Source organism: Mobula birostris, chromosome 8 (assembly GCF_030028105.1).
Source record: "Mobula birostris isolate sMobBir1 chromosome 8, sMobBir1.hap1, whole genome shotgun sequence".
NCBI lineage: Eukaryota > Metazoa > Chordata > Chondrichthyes > Myliobatiformes > Myliobatidae > Mobula > Mobula birostris.
The window spans coordinates 170,526,090-170,543,365 of NC_092377.1; the positions used below are offsets into that span (position 1 = coordinate 170,526,090).

Consider the following 17,276-nt stretch of genomic DNA (forward strand, 5'->3'; position numbering starts at 1 on the left):
CTATATCACAAATTACAGAGGTCCCATTACGGATCCGTGTGAAACACTACTGGTCACAGACATCGAGCCAGAATAAGTCCCATTGACAACTACTATCTGTCTTGTATGAGCAAGTCAGTGTCAGACTATATCTAGAGCACAGAACAGCTCACAATACCACACCTTAGGAGAACTGTGTGTGAACTCCAAGAATTAAAATTATGGGGTATTGTGTCTCCTGGAATTTAATAAAGTAATAGGTAATGACAATATTTAAATATTGTGGAGACTTGATAGAGCTTCCTTTGTTGGTTTAGGAGTACAGATCTAGAGGGCATTGTCTATAAGTCGCAGCCCAGCCTCTAAAGAGCAATATAAAGGAACATTCTACCCCATGAGAGTAATAGATCAATGAAGCTCCCAGCTGTAAAGAGCACTTTATGCTGTCACGTTATTTTTTCAATCTGATATTGAACTATTTTGCTGGCATATGATATTACAGTTAACAGGGGAAAGGTAGATTTATGAAGTGTGGTCACGGATCTCGTTCAGTTATGGAGCAAAGGGGGGGGGGGTTCATGGTCTCCTCTTGCTCCTCTAATTCTGTAACAGGGAGGGAACTGCAGAAAGACACTATGAAGGGTATGGTGCGCAGATGACTTGTCCCAAACTAATAACTCATTGCAAAAACACAAGCCCTATATGGCCAGGCAATTTGTAATTTAGGATTTTTTACAGTTTCCCCTTTTGTCTTTAGTTTGTCCAAATTAACTCTCATGCTTTTATTTCTTACAGGAACAGATTGTGTTGAATCTGGACAGCAGACTTCTGATGTTCCCGCTCTACATTTGCTGCAATTTCCTTTATACGTCACCAGAGACAAAACCTGAGATTGACGATCAGCCACCAAACAGTGAGAGCTGAAAATGAGATGGCACTGATGTCTCTGCCCAAGAGATAAATCACATTTCTCCAGGAGTAGTTCTTGGTCATTTTAACCATTTCTGGGGACAAAATGTGTACCTGTTCATTGCATCAGTCTGGGGTATTACACGTAAAGGAATAAAAAGAAACTAAAACTTCACAAGTACAAATGGAAAGAAACTGCTGCATCTACCTTCCTCGCTGTGCATTTTGTTTCAGAGAAACAGTTGTGTTCTGGAACTGAAAGCTCGAAATGTTCAGTTAAGAATGTTTTAGATGGGATAAACATGCTCCAAACCGAATTGTTCTTGCTTCCCTGATTGCAGGCTGCTGTGTACTGTACGACTGATTTTGAAGAGTACTCAAGCAAGTAGCCAGGTCTGTATGAGCAGTTGCTATCCAAAGCGACAAAAAACCTCGAACAGTAATGCAGACTTACCTTCTCCCTTTTCCCAGGATATACCCGTATATTCGATGTTCATTCAGTCAATGCTGCTGTTATGGAGCATGGAAGTGGGTTCTTCAGCCTAACATCCATGCTGACCAAGGTACCTACCTGAGTTAGTTCCATTTGCCTGTATTTGGCCCGTATCCATTTAACGTTTCCTCTTCTTGTACCTGTCCAAATGTAATTGTACACCCCTCTGCCATGTCTTCTTCCACCATATTTTGTGTGAAAAAGTTGCCTTTCAGATCCTCTTTAATATTGTCCCCTCTCACCTTAATTATTTACCCTCTGGTTTTAGACTCCTCTATCCTGGGAAGAAGAGTTTGGCCATCCACTTTATCTATGCCCAAAGTTTAGAAGTATCTTCTGTAAGTTTTAGTTCATGAGTCAAATTAGAGCAGAGGCTCCAGACTCAGATATGGGGCTGACTGATCACTCCTCATCCTGTCCTGGAGACAGGGATCTTTCTGTGATATCTGCGTACTTAACCATGTCTGGCACAAGACTGTTAATGATGTTACAGAGGAGACCAGAACAGTTTGCATGTGAAACTTTAAAGCAGAAACAGAACAGCAAGAACAAACAATTGGATAGCTCTACTTTGTCCCAACCTGAAGAATCAACAACCAAACTGCTTTCCTTCCTCCCTATCCCAAAGGACAAACAATCAAACACCTCTTGTTCCTCCCCATCGCAAAGAAAATTGGTCAGCAAAAATAACAGCCAAACAGCCCTCATTCCTCCCCATCCCAAAGAACCAGCAACCGAACATCTCTCCTCCCTCCCCATTCCAAAGAGCAAGCAACCACGTAGCTCTCCTTCCTCCCATCCCAAACAAAACGGATCAGGAAGAAGAAACATTCAGCTTGTGCCTTTTCAAATTGGACTTTTTAGCTGCTAGAACAATGGTACCCTCAGTAGGCAGGAAACTGTAATTACAACTGTGTATTCTACAAAAAACTGTCTGTCACAATACAGCAGTTTTACCTATTAGCAAATCTAAAGGTAGTCTAGTTAACCTTGCTTCACTTAAAACTGAATCACTGCTTGTCCTATTTGGAGTCTGAATTCCTGTTTGAATGAGAAATGGAGGAGCAGAAAGAGAATGAGCCAGGTGTTTCATTCTTTGATGGTGTATCGTGTTTTGCAGTGTTAAACACTGCATTTGGCAATCATTAAACATGTCAACCAAACAAAAAAAATTGCAGATGCTGGAAATTTGAAATAAAACCTGAAAATGCTTTTCACCACAGATGCATAGCGGTTAGCTTGAGATGTTCCAGAGATCCGAGTTCAATTCTGGCACCTTACTGTAAGGAGTCTGTATGTCCTACCCAAGGGATGTGTGGTTTTACCCAGGTGCTCCGGTTTCCTCCCACAGTCCAAAGGTGTATTGCATATTGGTTATTGTAGATTGTCCCATGATTCGATTGGGGGTAATTGGATTTGTCAGGTGTTGCTGGGTTGGCGTGGCTCGTGGCTCGTAGGGCCAGAAGAGCCTACTCTGTGCTGTATTGCTAAATAAATAAATACTCAGCAAATTAGGCAGCATCTGTGGAGGAATTTCAGAAAGATTCACTTTCTTCTTTAACAGCTGCTATCTGCTGAGTATTTTCAGCTTACTGTTTTTTACACCAATATTTGTTATTTTTCCTAATGAAAGGATTTATATCAGTCACCCATCTTGAGAAATAGATATGCAAGTTCATCTTTCGGTACCCACTGTCATGGCTGCAATGCCGTAATCCCACTTTATAATCACAAAAGCCCCAGCACTTGAATGAGTTAAACCTCTGCAGTGTGGAACAACACTGCCAATCTAAGACAGCCTCCAACTGCAAGCTGGAACGTCGAGCTACACACACAAAATTCTGGAAGAACTCAGAAGGCCAGGCAGCATTTATGGAAAAGAATATAGTCAATGTTTTGGGCTGAGGCCCTTTATCAACTGGTGCTGTCTGTCCTGCTGAGTTCCTCCAGCACTTTGTGTGTGTTGCTTGGATTTCCAGCATCCACAGATTTTCTCTTGTTTGTGATTGGAACATGGGTCTCCTCACTTCTTAGTACTCTGTAGCCTCAGTATGTTTAATTTAGTAACATGGGTTGTAGGTGTTCACCCTTCTGAGGAATGGCCCTGATTTTACTACAGCTTGTACTTATATTGCACCCTGAAGTGAGGAAAACATCAGAAGTTCTTTAAGGGCAAGATCATTAAATAAAACTTTGCGCCAAGCCACATAAGGAATTATTAAGACGCAGTTGTGCACTTCAGCCCTAATCACTGGATGTTGTAATAAAGTTTTTCCTCATGTAATTTTTGGTTCTTCAGCCCATTACTTTAATTTTATTTTAATCTTTCTGTTAATGAGGCCAGTTTCTCTTTCACTGTACTGTTTCAATAGCTTTTATGATCTTAAACACTTTGATCAGAACTTCGTGTGACTTTCTCCAGAGCCCTTATCACCTGCTAATAGTGAAGGTGAGTCCGTGATGACTGCGGAGTTGGTGTAAGGTGCGGTCTGGAAGAGGTGAAAATTGGGACGATAGGAGATGGTATGTGGAGGTGTGGACGATAGGTGCAGGGCAAGGGGTGAACGTAGACAGTGGTAGCCGGTGTTGTTCATGCACATGTTGAACTGGAGGAGGGAGGAGGGGAGGCATTGATGCTGAGGGAGCGTTGGGTGCCTCGAAACCTGGTGTGCTGAGGGGAGTATGAACAGGAGAGCAATTGTCAAACCTATTGAAGAATTGGTTTAACTCATTAGCCCATGCATAGCTGCATTCCGAGGCTCTATAGCTAGGCTGATTGAAGCCAGTGATGTTCTTAATACTCTGCCCAAGCTTGTTTCCCAGCTCTTTCCTGTATTCCTCTTTAGCCACCTTGATCTTCTCCTTTAGCTCCTTTAATGTGTAAGGATGTGTATTTTCATGTAAGAAGTTTATGTGCCCTTGTGCTTGACATCCAGTAAGTCAGAAACTTGATCTAAATTATCTAAATATGTCTGATATGTCACAGAAAGCAAGCAACTTTTAGTAACATCAACAGTAGAATTTGAATGTTATTTGGGTGGTGAGGAAAATCCTTCCTGCAATTTGGAAAAGGAAATCTCTGATAATCTGACCCAAACCGGAATCCTATTACCACTGCTACAAATGTTGTCAGCAGGTCCCCACAAAATTAGGTGATCAGAAATGCCAATTGTTTTTTTTCACAAATATTTGAGACATGAAAAGAGAGAGAATCTGGAAAAAGATACTGATAAAGAGACGGCATCCATAAAAAAATATTCACAGGGTGTGTTTAAGAGGGTATCACCCTCTGTGAGTGCCACTACTGTAGTCATGTGCCCCTCCAGGAGAGAATACAAAAGCCATGCGTCTACTCACTTAATTGGCAGAGCTGCTTCTGACATCTGCAATGCAGCAATGTCATATGGGATATACCAGTGGAAGCTGCTTGCTTGATTTTGAGGCAAGGCTGACGAGAATGCGATGGCCCTGACTTCCGGCGTGAGAGCATTACAGTCACTTGTATTCAGTTGAGTACACTACAGTAGCAAACAGGCACTAATGTCTGCAGTGTTCTCACAGTACTTGTGAACTTGACTGTGTTAATTCAAGAAATGTGGCACTGCCTCGGTATTAGAGTATTAGCCAGGATTTTTATGCCCATGTCTCAAATGATGTAAATCATTGACCAAACTTTTCTCTTACTTCTCATTATGTGGTGCATGTTACAAAGAACTGCAAGATCTCGGTGCCCCTGCAGATGACAGTATTGAGCAATATGTCCTCACTGAAACATCAGAGAGAGCAACAAAATGCAAGTTTGCTTTCAGACAAAGATAATGAATATTTTGGTCTTCATGTGCAAGTAGACATACTGCAATGTCATGTATAAAGAAATATCTCTTTCCATACATCTTTCAAAGTAAGGCTTCAATGGATTCAAAGTTCATGGAGATGTACGGAGTAAATTAATGATAAAAAATACATACAGTATATGTCAGCATATACAACCCTGAGATTCATTTTCTTGTGAGAATTCACAGTAAATATGAAGAGACATAATAGAAAAACTGCACACAACAAAGGCGGACAAACAGCCAATGTGTAAAGGGAGACAAACTACGCAAATACAAAATAGAAAACACACAAAATAATAATAAACAGCACTGCAACATGCCTTTTGACTATTGAACATTCCTCTCCAACGATCCCATTTTCCTGTAGGCCTGATGTCTTGTGTCTTATCAATTAGGTGATGTAAGAGTCTCTGTCTTCATAGCTCCATCAAACATTGACCTGAGCATAAAGTCCAGGCCAACATTCCTGGTGCAATAGGTACACTGCTGGAACTGCCAGTAGAGGTTTCATAAAACTGTAATGAACAAGATGGCATGCTAACTTGTGTCCCAGACAGAGAGAGTGTTAGAGTGTCTGTATGTGTCTCTCTCACCCTCTCTCCTTTCTTTCTCTCTCTCTCTCTCCTCTCTCACACTCTCTCCCTCCCTCTCTCTCTTCCTCTCTCTCTCACTCAATGGTGCCAGAGTCTTGGAATTTGGGCCGGGTTTAATGGGCACAGTTTGTCAGTTGGACTCTACAGTTCATGTTATATGTGTTTTTGCATGTTGGGTGTTTGTTTATTTTTGTGGTCGCCTGTGGGAAGATGAATCTCAGGGTGGAATACTGCATACATACTTTGTTAATAAATGTACTTTGAATCTGTGAATATAGATAACCAGGTTGAAAATTATCTGGTTGCTTAATATAGTTAAGGAAGTTTGCAGTGTAGAAATTGTTCCATTCCCTTTCTTACAACAGTGATGATACTTCAAGATGTATTTTGAAGGTTGTAAGGAAAGTCAGGACATCCTGAGGTAGCAAAGGGCATTACAGAAATGCAGAGGTTATCCTTATTTACTTAGTAGCAGAACTTAACTTCCTGATCTCAAATGTAACCTGAGACATCAGAGCTTAAAAGAATATCTTTTCAAACTGGCAGTGCAACAAAATTCAAATTGACCAACAATCCAGAATCGTTTAGAAATTGGAGAATACAGTGGTTACTGGTTTTTCACCTGGAACCTACCAGCCTTCTCCTTCCCACCCTCCCCCCACCTTCTTTATAGGGCCTCTGCCCCTTCCCTCTTCAGTCCTGATGAGGGGTTCCAGCCCGAAACATTGACTGATCGTTTCCGCGGATGCTGCCCGACCTGCTGAGTTCCTCCAGCGTGTTGTAAGTGTTGCTTTGACCCCAGCATCTGCAGAGTATTTTGTGCTCCCTGTCTACCTGAGCAGGTTACCACAATAATTTGTTTTAACCACCATGTTAAGATGAAGTCCCCAAGTTTCCTTAGCACGTTAGAAACATAATTCAAGATTTCATAGTTTGATCTTACCAATCAGAAAGTTTCTGAAAGTGTTTGGCAAGGTAAACGTTACTCGACATTGACAATGGCAGATCACGCCTTACAAACCTACTTTGTAATTGAATTCTCAGTGGGTGAGCATCTGGGGGACAGTGACCACCGCTCCCATGGAAAAGAATAGAATCAGGGAGGACAGGAAAATTTTTAATTGGGGAAAGGCAAATTATGAGGCTATAAGGCTAGAACTTGCGGGTGTGAATTGGGATGATGTTTTTGCAGAGAAATGTACTATGGACATGTGGTTGATGTTTAGAGTTCTGCAGGATGTTAGGGATAAATTTGTCCCGGTGAGGAAGATAAAGAATGGTAGGGTGAAGGAACCATTGGTGACAAGTGAGGTGGAAAATCTAGTCAGGTGGAAGAAGGCAGCATACATGAGGTTTAGGAAGCAAGGATCAGATGGGTCTATTGAAGAATATAGGGAAGCAAGAAAGGAACTTAAGAAGGGACTGAGAAGAGCAAGAAGGGGGCATGAGAAGGCCTTGGTGAGTAGGGTAAAGGAAAACCCCAAGGCATTCTTCAATTATGTGAAGAACAAAAGGATGACAGGAGTGAAGGTAGGACCGATTAGAGATAAAGGTGGGAAGATGTGCCTGGAGGCTGTGGAAGTGAGCGAGGTCCTCAATGAATACTTCTCTTCGGTATTCACCAATGAGAGGGAACTTGATGATGGTGAGGACAATATGAGTGAGGTTGATGTTCTGGAGCATGTTGATATTAAGGGAAAGGGGGTGTTGGAGTTATTAAAATACATTAGGACGGATAAGTCCCCGGGGCCTTGTCAGTGTTAGTCTTTGGTTTGTCCTGTTTTTTTTTTGTGATATCACTCTGGAGGAACATTGTATCATTTCTTAATGCATGCATGCAATTCTAAATGACAATAAATGAGGACTGAGTGTCCTCATAATCTAAAAAAATGTGGGTAAGCTAGCCAATAATATAAAAGAGTATACTAAACATTTTTTTCAGCTATATAAAGAGTAAAAGAGCCATGAATAGATATCGGACCACTGGAAAATTACACTGTAGAGGTAGTAATGTGGGACAAAGAAATGGCAGATGAACTTAAGTATTTTGTGTCAGTCTTCACCATGGAAGACACAAGCAGTATGCTAGAAATGTAAGAGTGTCAGGGGGCAGAAGAGAGTGTAGTTGCTATTACTAAGGAGAAAGTGCTTGAGGACTAGTTTACAAGGTAGAGGATAGGTATGTCCCATTTAATTGGAGTAAGGGGAATTATGTGGCTATCAGGCAGGAACTTGGAAACTTAAATTGGGAACAGATGTTCTCAGGGAAGGGTACAGAAGAAATGTGGCAAATATTCAGGGGATATTTGTGTGGAGTTCTGCATAGGTACGTTCCAATGAGACAGGGAAGTTATGGTAGGGTGCAGGAACCGTGGTGTACAAAGGCTGTAGTAAATATAGTCAAGAAGAAAAGAAAAGCTTACGAAAGATTCAGAGATCTAGGTAATGTTAGACATCAGAAGATTATAAAGCTAACAAGAAGGAGCTTAAGCAGGAAATTAGGAGAGCCAGAAGAGGCCATGAGAAGGCCTTGGCAGGCAGGATTAAGGAAAACCCCAAGGCATTCTACAGGTATATGAAGAGCAAGAGGATAAGACATGAAAGAATAGGACCTATCAAGTGTGACAGTGGGAAAGTGTGTCTGGGACCGGAGGAAATAGCAGAGATACTTAATGAATACTTAACTTCAGTATTCACTATGGAAAAGGATCTTGGTGATTGTAGTGATGACTTGCTGCGGACTGAAAAGCTTGAGAGTGTAGCTATTAAGAAAGAGGATGTGCTGGAGCTTTTGGAAAGCATCAAATTGGATAAATCGCCGGGACCGGATGAGATGTACCCCAGGCTACTGTGGGAGGGGAGGGAGGAGATTGCTGAGCCTCTGGAGATGATCTTTGCATCATCAATGGGGACGGGAGAGTTTCCGGAGGATTGGAGGGTAGCGGATGTTGTCCCTTTATTCAAGAAAGGGAGTAAAGATAGCCCAGGAAATTATAGACTAGTGAGTCTTACTTCAATGGTTGGTAAGTTGATGGAGAAGATCCTAAGAGGCAGGATTTATGAACGTTTGGAGAGGTATAATATGATTAGGTTGCTGGTGAACACAGCAGGCCAGGCAGCCTCTCTAGGAAGAAGTACAGTTCACCAACCTTATAGTTCCCACACCTCACACTTCCCGTTTCTACCTCCTACCCAAGGTCCACAAACCTGCCTGTCCTGGCAGACCTATTGTCTCAGCTTGCTCCTGCCCCACCGAACTCGTTTCTGCATACCTCAACACGGTTTTATCCCCTCTTGTTCAATCCCTTCCTACCTATGTTCGTGACACTTCTCACGCTCTTAAACTTTTCGATGATTTTAAGTTTCCTGGCCCCCAACGCTTTATTTTCACCATTGATGTCCAGTCCCTATATACTTCCATCCCCCATCAGGAAGGTCTCAAAGCTCTCCGCTTCTTTTTGGATTCCAGACCTAATCAGTTCCCCTCTACCACCACTCTGCTCCGTCTAGCGGAATTAGTCCTTACTCTTAATAATTTCTCCTTTGGCTCCTCCCACTTCCTCCAAACTAAAGATGTAGCTATGGGCACCCATATGGGTCCTAGCTATGCCTGCCTTTTTGTTGGCTTTATGGAACAATCTGTGTTCCGTACCTATTCTGGTATCTGTCCCCCACTTTTCCTTCGCTACATCGACGACTGCATTGGTGCTGCATCCTGCACGCATGCTGAGCTCGTTGACTTTATTAACTTTGCCTCCAACTTTCACCCTGCCCTCAAGTTTACCTGGTCCATTTCCGACACCTCCCTCCCCTTTCTAGATCTTTCTGTCTCCATCTCTGGAGACAGCTTATCCACTGATGTCTACTATAAGCCTACTGACTCTCACAGCTATCTGGACTATTCCTCTTCTCACCCTGTCTCTTGCAAAGTGCCATCCCCTTCTCGCAATTCCTCCGTCTCCGCCGCATCTGCTCTCAGGATGAGGCTTTTCATTCCAGGGCTAGGGAGATGTCCTCCTTTTTTAAAGAAAGGGGCTTCCCTTCCACCACATTCAACTCTGCTCTCAAACGCATCTCCCCATTTCAAGCACATCTGCTCTCACTCCATCCTCCCGCCACCCCACTAAGAATAGGGTTCCCCTGGTCCTCACCTACCACCCCACCAGCCTCCGGGTCCAACATATTATTCTCCGTAACTTCCGCCACCTCCAATGGGATTCCACCACTAAGCACATCTTTCCCTCCCCCCCCTCTCTGCTTTCCGCAGGGATCGCTCCCTACGTGACTCCCTTGTCCATTCATGCCCCCCATCCCTCCCCACTGATCTCCCTCCTGGCACTTATCCTTGTAAGTGGAACAAGTGCTACACATGTCCTTACACTTCCTCCCTTACCACCATTCTGGGCCCCAGACAGCCCTTCCAGGTGAGGCGACACTTCACCTGTGAGTCGGCTGGGGTGATATACTGCGTCCAGTGCTCCCGATGTGGCCTTCTATATATTGGCGACACCCGACGCAGACTGGGAGACTGCTTTGCTGAACACCTACGCTCTGTCCACCAGAGAAAGCAGGATCTCCCAGTGGCCACACATTTTAATTCCGCATTCCATTCCCATTCTGACATGTCTATCCACGGCCTCCTCTACTGTAAAGATGAAGCCACACTCAGGTTGGAGGAACAACACCTTATATTCCGTCTGGGTAGCCTCCAACCTGATGGCATGAACATTGACTTCTCAAACTTCCACTAATGCCCCTCGTACCCCATCCGTTATTTATTTATATACACACATTCTTTCTCTCTCTCTCCTTTTTCTCCCTCTGTTCCTCTGACTATACCCCTTGCCCATCCTCTGGGTTCCCCCCCACTTGTCTTTCTCCCCGGCCCTCCTGTCCCATGATCCTCTCATATCCCCTTTGCCAATCACCTGTCCAGCTCTTGGCTCCATCCCTCCCCTTCCTGTCTTCTCCTATCATTTTGGATCTCCCCCTCCCCCTCCCACTTTCAAATCTCTTACTAACTCTTCCTTCAGTTAGTCCTGACGAAGGGTCTCGGCCTGATACGTCGACTGTACCGCTTCCTAGAGATGCTGCCTGGCCTGCTGCGTTCACCAGCAACTTTGATGTGTGCTGCTTGAATTTCCAGCATCTGCAGAATTCCTGTTGTAAGTGTGAGGTGGTTCATTTTGGTCAGTCAAATATGATGGCAGAATATAGTATTAATGGTAAGACTCTTGGCAGTGTGGAGGATCAGAGGGATAATGGGCTCCAAGTCCTTAGAATGCTCAAAGCAGCTGCACAGGTTGACTCTGTGGTTAAGAAGGCATACGGTGTATTGGCCTTCATCAATCATGGAACTGAATTTAGGAGCCAAGGGGTAACGTTGCAGCTATATAGGACCCTTGTCAGACCCCACTTGGAGTACTGTGCTCAGTTCTGGTCGCCTCACTACAGGAATGATGTGGAACCCATAGAAAGGGTGCAGAGGAGATTTACAAGGATGTTGCCTGGATTGGGGAGCATGCCTTATGAAAACAGGTTGAGTGAACTCAGCCTTTTCTCCTTGGAGTGATGGAGGATGAGAGGTGACCTGCTCAATGGTATAATGTGATGAGAGGCATTGATCGTGTGGATAGTCAGCGGCTTTTTCCCAGGGCTGAAATGGCTGCCAAAAGAGGGCACAGGTTTAAGGTGCTGGGGAGTAGGTACAGAGAAGATGTCAGGGGTAAGGTTTTTACGCAGAGAGTGGTGAGTGTGTGGAATGGGCTGCTGGCAACAGTGGTGGAGGCAGATATGATAGGATCTTTTAAGAGACTTTTGGATAGGTACATGGAGCTTCGAAAAATAGAGGGCTATGGGTAACTCTAGTAATTTCTAAGGTAGGGCCTGTATTGTGCTGTAGGTTTTCTCTGTTTCTATGTTCCACAGACGAAGATTCAAATGGCAGGAGTAGGCAACCGTGGCTGACAAGGGAAGTTAAGGACTACATAAAAGCCAAAGAGAGGGCATACAAGGTAGCAAAAGCGGGTGGGATGTTGGATGATTGAGAAAGTTTTAAAATCCAACAAAAGGCAATTAAAGGACCTATAAGAAGGGAAAAGTTGAAATATGAGGGCAAGCTAGCCAATAATATAAAGTAGGATACTAAAAGTATTTTTTCAGTTATATATAAAGAGTTAAATGGAGGTGAGAGTTGATATTGTACCACTGGAAAATGATGCTTGTGAGGTAGTAATGGGGGACAAAGAAATGTCAGATGAACTTAATGAGTACTTTGCATCAATCTTCACTGGAAGACACTAGCAGTGTGCCAGAGGTCCATGAGTGTCAAGGAGCATGAGTGAGTGCCATTGCTGTTACAAACGAAAAAGTGTATGCAAACTCAAAAGTCTTAAAGTGGACCTGGACCAGATGGACTACATTCCAGAGTCTTGAGACAGGTTGCTGAAGAGATAACAGATGCATTGTTCATGATCTTTCAAGAATCACTCGATTCTGACATGGTCCCAGAGAACTAGAAAATTGCAAATGTCACTCCACTCATTAAGAAGGGAGGAAAACAAAAGAATAAGAAATTATAGGACAGTAAGTCTAACTTCAGTGGTTGGTAAAGTGTTGGAGTCTATTATTAAGAATGCGATTTCAGTGTACTTGGAGATTAATAATAAAGTAAGTCAAAGTCAGCATGGTTTCTGTAAAGGGAAATCTTGCTTGACAAATGAGTTCTTCGAGGAAGTAACAAGCAAGGTAGACACAGGAGAGGCAGTTGATGTCATTTACTTGGATTCTCAGAAGGTTTTTGATAAGGTGCCACAAATGATGCTGCTTAACAAGATAAAATCCCATGACATTCTAGGAAAGATTCTGGTGAGGATAGAGGAATGGCTGACAGCAGGAGGCAATGAGTGGGAATAAAGGGACCTGTTTCTGCTTGGCTGCCAGTGGCTAGAGGAGTTCCTCAGGGGTCAGTATTGGGACCGCTATATTTCACTTTGTTTGATAGTGATTTAGATAATGGAATTGATAGCTTTGTGGCACAGTTTGCGGAAGATGCTAAGATAGGTGGAGGTGTAGGTAGTGCTGGGGAAGCAATACAATTGCACCAGGACTTAGACGAATTGAAGGAATGGGCAAAAAAAAGAGGACTTGGAATACAGTGTGTAGAAATGTATGAAAATACATTTTGGTGAAAGAGACAATAGTGTATTCTATTATCTAAATGAGGAGAAAATTCAAACATCAGAGGTGCAGAGGGAATTGGGAGTTCTTGTGCAAGACTCCCAAAAGGTTAATTTACAAGTTGAGTCTGTGGTGAAGAAGGCAAATGCAATGTTGGCATTTATTTCAAGGGGAATAGAATATAAAAGCAAGGAGAAAATGCTGAGGCTTTTTAAGACACTAGTCAGGCTGCACTTGGAGTATTATCAGCAGCTTAGGGCCCCATATGTCAGAAAGAATTTGTTGTCTTTGGAAAGAGTCCAGAGGAGGTTCATGAGGATGAATCCGGGAATGAAAGGGTTAACATGTGAGGATTATTTTTGCAGCTTTGGGCCTGTACTCACTGGAATTTAGAATAATGCAGAGGATGTCATTGAAATCTACCGAATGTTGATCGGACTGGATAAGGTGGATGTGGAGAGGACGTTTGGTCAGGGCATCAAAGGATATAGCAAGAAGGTAAGTGTATGCGGTTGAGTGGGATCCAAGATCAGCCATGATGGAATGGTGGAGTAGACTTGATAGTCTGAATGGCCTAATTTTGCTCCTATGTCTTATGGACTTATGAACCTGAAAGATCTAAAGGTAGATAAGTCAGCTGGACCAGATGGAGTATACCTCAGGGTTCTAAAGGAGGGAGTTGAAGAGATTGTGCAGACTTTAGTAGATTCTGGAATTGTTCAGAGGACTGGAAAATTGCAAATATCACTCCACTCTTTAAGAAGGGAGGGAGGCACAAAAAAGGAACTTATGGGCCTGTGAGCCTGACTTTAGTGATTGGGAAGATGTGCTGGAGTCCATTATTATGGATGAGGTTTCAGGGTTCTTGGAGGCACATGATAAAATAGGCTGAAATCAGCATGGTTTCTGTAAGGAGAAATTTTGCCTGATAAATCTGAGGAATTCTTTGAGAAAATAACATAACAGACATAGGAGAGTCAGTAGAGTAGTTTACTTGGATTTTCAGAAGGCTTTTGACAAGGTGCTGCACATGAGGATGCTTGACAAAATAACAGCCCATGGTATTACAGGAAAGATGCTAGCATGAATAGAGCATTGGCTGACTGGCAGGATCAAAGAGTGGGAATAAAGGGAGCCGTTTCTGGTTGGCTGCTGGTGAATAGCGGTGCTCTGCAGGGGATGGTGTTGCGGCCACTTCTTTTCATGATATATGTCAATGATTTGGATGACAGAATTGATGGCTTTGTGCCAAATTTGCAGACAGGTAGTGTTCAGGAAGCGGCAAGTCTGCAAAGGGGCTTAGAAGGATTAGGACAATGGGCAAAGAAGCTGCAAATGGAGTATAGTGTAGAGAAGTGTATGGTCATGCACTTCGGCAGAAGAAATAAAGACGTAGACAATTTTCTGAGCAGGAAGAAAATTCAAAAATCAGGTGTACAAAGGGATTTGGGGGTTCTCATGCAGGATTTCCTAAAGGTTAACTTTGCAGGTTGAGTCAGTGGTAAATGCAATGCTGGTATTCATTTTGAGAGGACTAGAATATAAAAGCAAGGATGTAAATGCTGAGCTTAGTAAGTCAATGGTCAGGCCACACTTGGAATATTGTAAGTAGTTTTGAACTCCTTATCTAAGAAAAGATGTTCTGCCATTAGAAAGAATCCAGAAGTGGTCTATGAGAATGATTCCAGGAATGAAAGGGTTAAGGTATGAGTGACATTTGATATCTCTGGCCCTGTATTCACTGGAGTGAGAAGAATGAGGGGGATCTCATTCAAAACTTTCTGAATATTGAAAAGATTAGATACAGAGGGTGTGGAGAGGCTGTTTCTGTCATAGTCCAGTCTGTGAAGTCCATGTTCCGGTTCACAGTCTGGTCCATGGTTCCTTGTTCTGGGGTTTCTGGTTTTCCCCAGTTTCTGTTGTGGGCACATGTTTCTCATTTTGGGGCTGAGACATAAATACCTCTGCAAACCAGGGATTCCCTGCTGGACTGTCCTGTTCCCCTCTCTGTCTTTTCCCCCCTCACCTGACTCTCCGCCTGCTCATCTAGCCTGGATCACTGAAGTTTTCCGCTGGAGCAAACCAGAGCCTTGTTAGGTCAAGATAAGGAACTGTCTTTTGTTGTGTGGAGTTGTCTCTCTGTGTCCATGCCTTTGCGAGGAAGGTCCGGCCGTTTGCCACCACCCTGTGTTGGGATCCGACTCTTCATGTTCAGTGTTCTGTGTATGAGTCCCAGTCCTATGTCCTGTTCCCAAGGAGGGGTCCCGGCTCTGTGTTTCGTGCTCCTGTCTCTTCTAGTCCAAGGCTCCATGCTCCTGAAGGCCCTTGTCCAGTCCGTGCCTAGTCCAGTCCTATCCGAGTCCTGTCCATGTGTCTTTACCTGTCCTTGTGTCTTGTCCTACCCAGGAGTTCCACACCCAAGCCACGTCCAGTCCTGTAGCCTCATCTTGTCCTCGCCTAGTTCTGGAGCCTGAGCCCGAGTCAAGTCCTAGGTTCTGGTTCCTTGCCCAGTCCTTGGCTCGGAGTCCATACCCAAGCCTCGAAGTACCCTAGACCCAAGACCCAAGACCCCAGCCTGTAGGCCTCAAGACCAAGACCCCAGCCTGTCTCCAAGCTCAAGCCTCAAGACCAAGACCCCAGTCTGTTTCCAAGTTCAGGCCTCAAGACCAAGACCCCAGCCTCAGGCCTCAAGACCAAGACCCCAGCCTCAAGCGTCAAGACCATGACCCCAAGCCTGTCTCCAAGCCTCAAGCCTCAAGACCCCAGCCTCCAGTCCTGCAGTCATGTCATGTCCATGCCTGGTTCTGGGGCCCGTGCCTGAGGCAAGACCCAGGTTCTGGGTCCCTGTCCAGTCTCTGGCTCGGGGTCCAAGCCCGAGTCTGTGTTCTTGTCCATGCTCCTTGTCTGTATCCTGTCACGTCCCTACTGTAGTCAAGTCCTGTTCTTTATACTTTTTTTTAAGATTAAGAAGACACGCAGTCCTCTTTTATTGTCATTTAGTAATGCATGCATTAAGAAATGATACAATATTTCCTCTGGTGTGATATCACAAAACACAGGACAGACCAAGACTGAAAAAACCAACAAAACCACATAATTATAACATATAGTTACAACAGTGCAACAATACCATAACTTGATGAAGAACAGTCCATGAGCACAGTCAAAAGTTCAAAGTCTCTCAAACGTCCCACATCTCACGCAGATGGGAGAAAGAAGAAAAACTCTCCCTGCCATGCCCGACCACAGTCGGACTCTGAGTCGTCCGAAGACTTCGAGCCTCCGATCAGCTCTCCGACACCGAGTACCGAGCGCCACCTCTATCTGAATGATTCGACCTCAATCTCAGTTGCCAACAGCAGGCAAAGCCGGGGATTTTGAGGCCTTCTCTCTGGAAGATTCTTAATCGCGCAGTAACAACAGCAGCGGACCTGCGTTTCAGAAATTTCTCCAGATGTTTCTCTGTGCTTTCACGTCTGTCTCCATCAAATCAGAATTGTCCATGGCCCCTATTTAACAGATACAATATCATTTTCACCGGAGGGCTGTGCACGTGCAGCGCACTGCTATCCTCCTCCCGCCATTCCAAGTGTACTTCAGTGTCTGTGTCTTGCATTTGGGTCCGCTATCTATGCCCCCCATTGTGACAGTTTCCTATAGTGGATGGAGGCGGTGTCCCAGGACCAGGGGACCCAGATTCAGAACATAGGGGCATCCATTTGGAAAAGAGATGAGGAGGAATTTCTTTAGCAAGAGAGCAGTGAATCTGTGGAAATCAATGTCATAGACAGTTGTGTAGGCTAAGTTATTGGATAGATCTAAAGAGTAGATTGATAGGTTGTTGATTAGTCAGATCATCAAAAGTTACAGGGAGAAGGCAGGAGAATAGTGATGAGAAAGATATATCAACCATGATTGAATGGCGGAGCAAACTTGATGAACCAAAAGGTCTGTTCTTATGTCTTATAGTCTTCTGATCCAATGAGGGAGGTGATTTTAACATCGCTACGTTTGCTGAAAGGGTCTGTTTATGTATTCTGTAATTCCATAATACAATGAAGACATCAAAGGTAAGACTGCATAGTTTATTGTTCAGTCAGATAGGTTGGATATTCAGTTGTGAAGGAGGCTGCAGGGACGTCTAAGTAGGTTTGGTGAGAAGACAAAATGTATAATGAGGAAATGTGAAATGGTCCATTTTTGTATGAATTTCATCAGTTTTCCTGCTTTTTATCTAATTGGTTGCAGATTTCAGAGTTCTGGGATGCAGAGGTATCTAATGCATGA

General features: G+C 43.8%; 2 protein-coding genes across 7 annotated transcripts in view; both read left to right on the top strand.

Moving 5' to 3' along the window:
* The window catches only part of gmcl1 (germ cell-less, spermatogenesis associated), a 197,581-nt gene extending 194,686 nt beyond the window's left edge, over nt 1-2,895 (top strand). For 2 of the 3 annotated variants that reach the window (XM_072266824.1, XM_072266826.1), the window contains one exon: nt 775-2,895. In XM_072266824.1, coding sequence (XP_072122925.1) covers nt 775-903 — 129 coding nt within the window. In that variant the 3' untranslated portion in view covers nt 904-2,895. The remainder of the gene's footprint in view (nt 1-774) is intronic. The other variant, XM_072266828.1, reaches the window with a different exon arrangement.
* Nucleotides 2,896-13,352: 10,457 nt separating this feature from the next.
* tgfa (transforming growth factor, alpha) overlaps nt 13,353-17,276 on the top strand; it is a 140,220-nt gene continuing 136,296 nt past the window's right edge. Inside the window, exons 1-2 of one of the 4 annotated variants that reach the window (XM_072266833.1) lie at nt 13,353-13,487; nt 16,959-17,059. In XM_072266833.1, coding sequence (XP_072122934.1) covers nt 17,045-17,059 — 15 coding nt within the window. In that variant the 5' untranslated portion in view covers nt 13,353-13,487; nt 16,959-17,044. The remainder of the gene's footprint in view (nt 13,488-16,958; nt 17,060-17,276) is intronic. The other 3 variants (XM_072266831.1, XM_072266832.1, XM_072266834.1) reach the window with 3 other exon arrangements.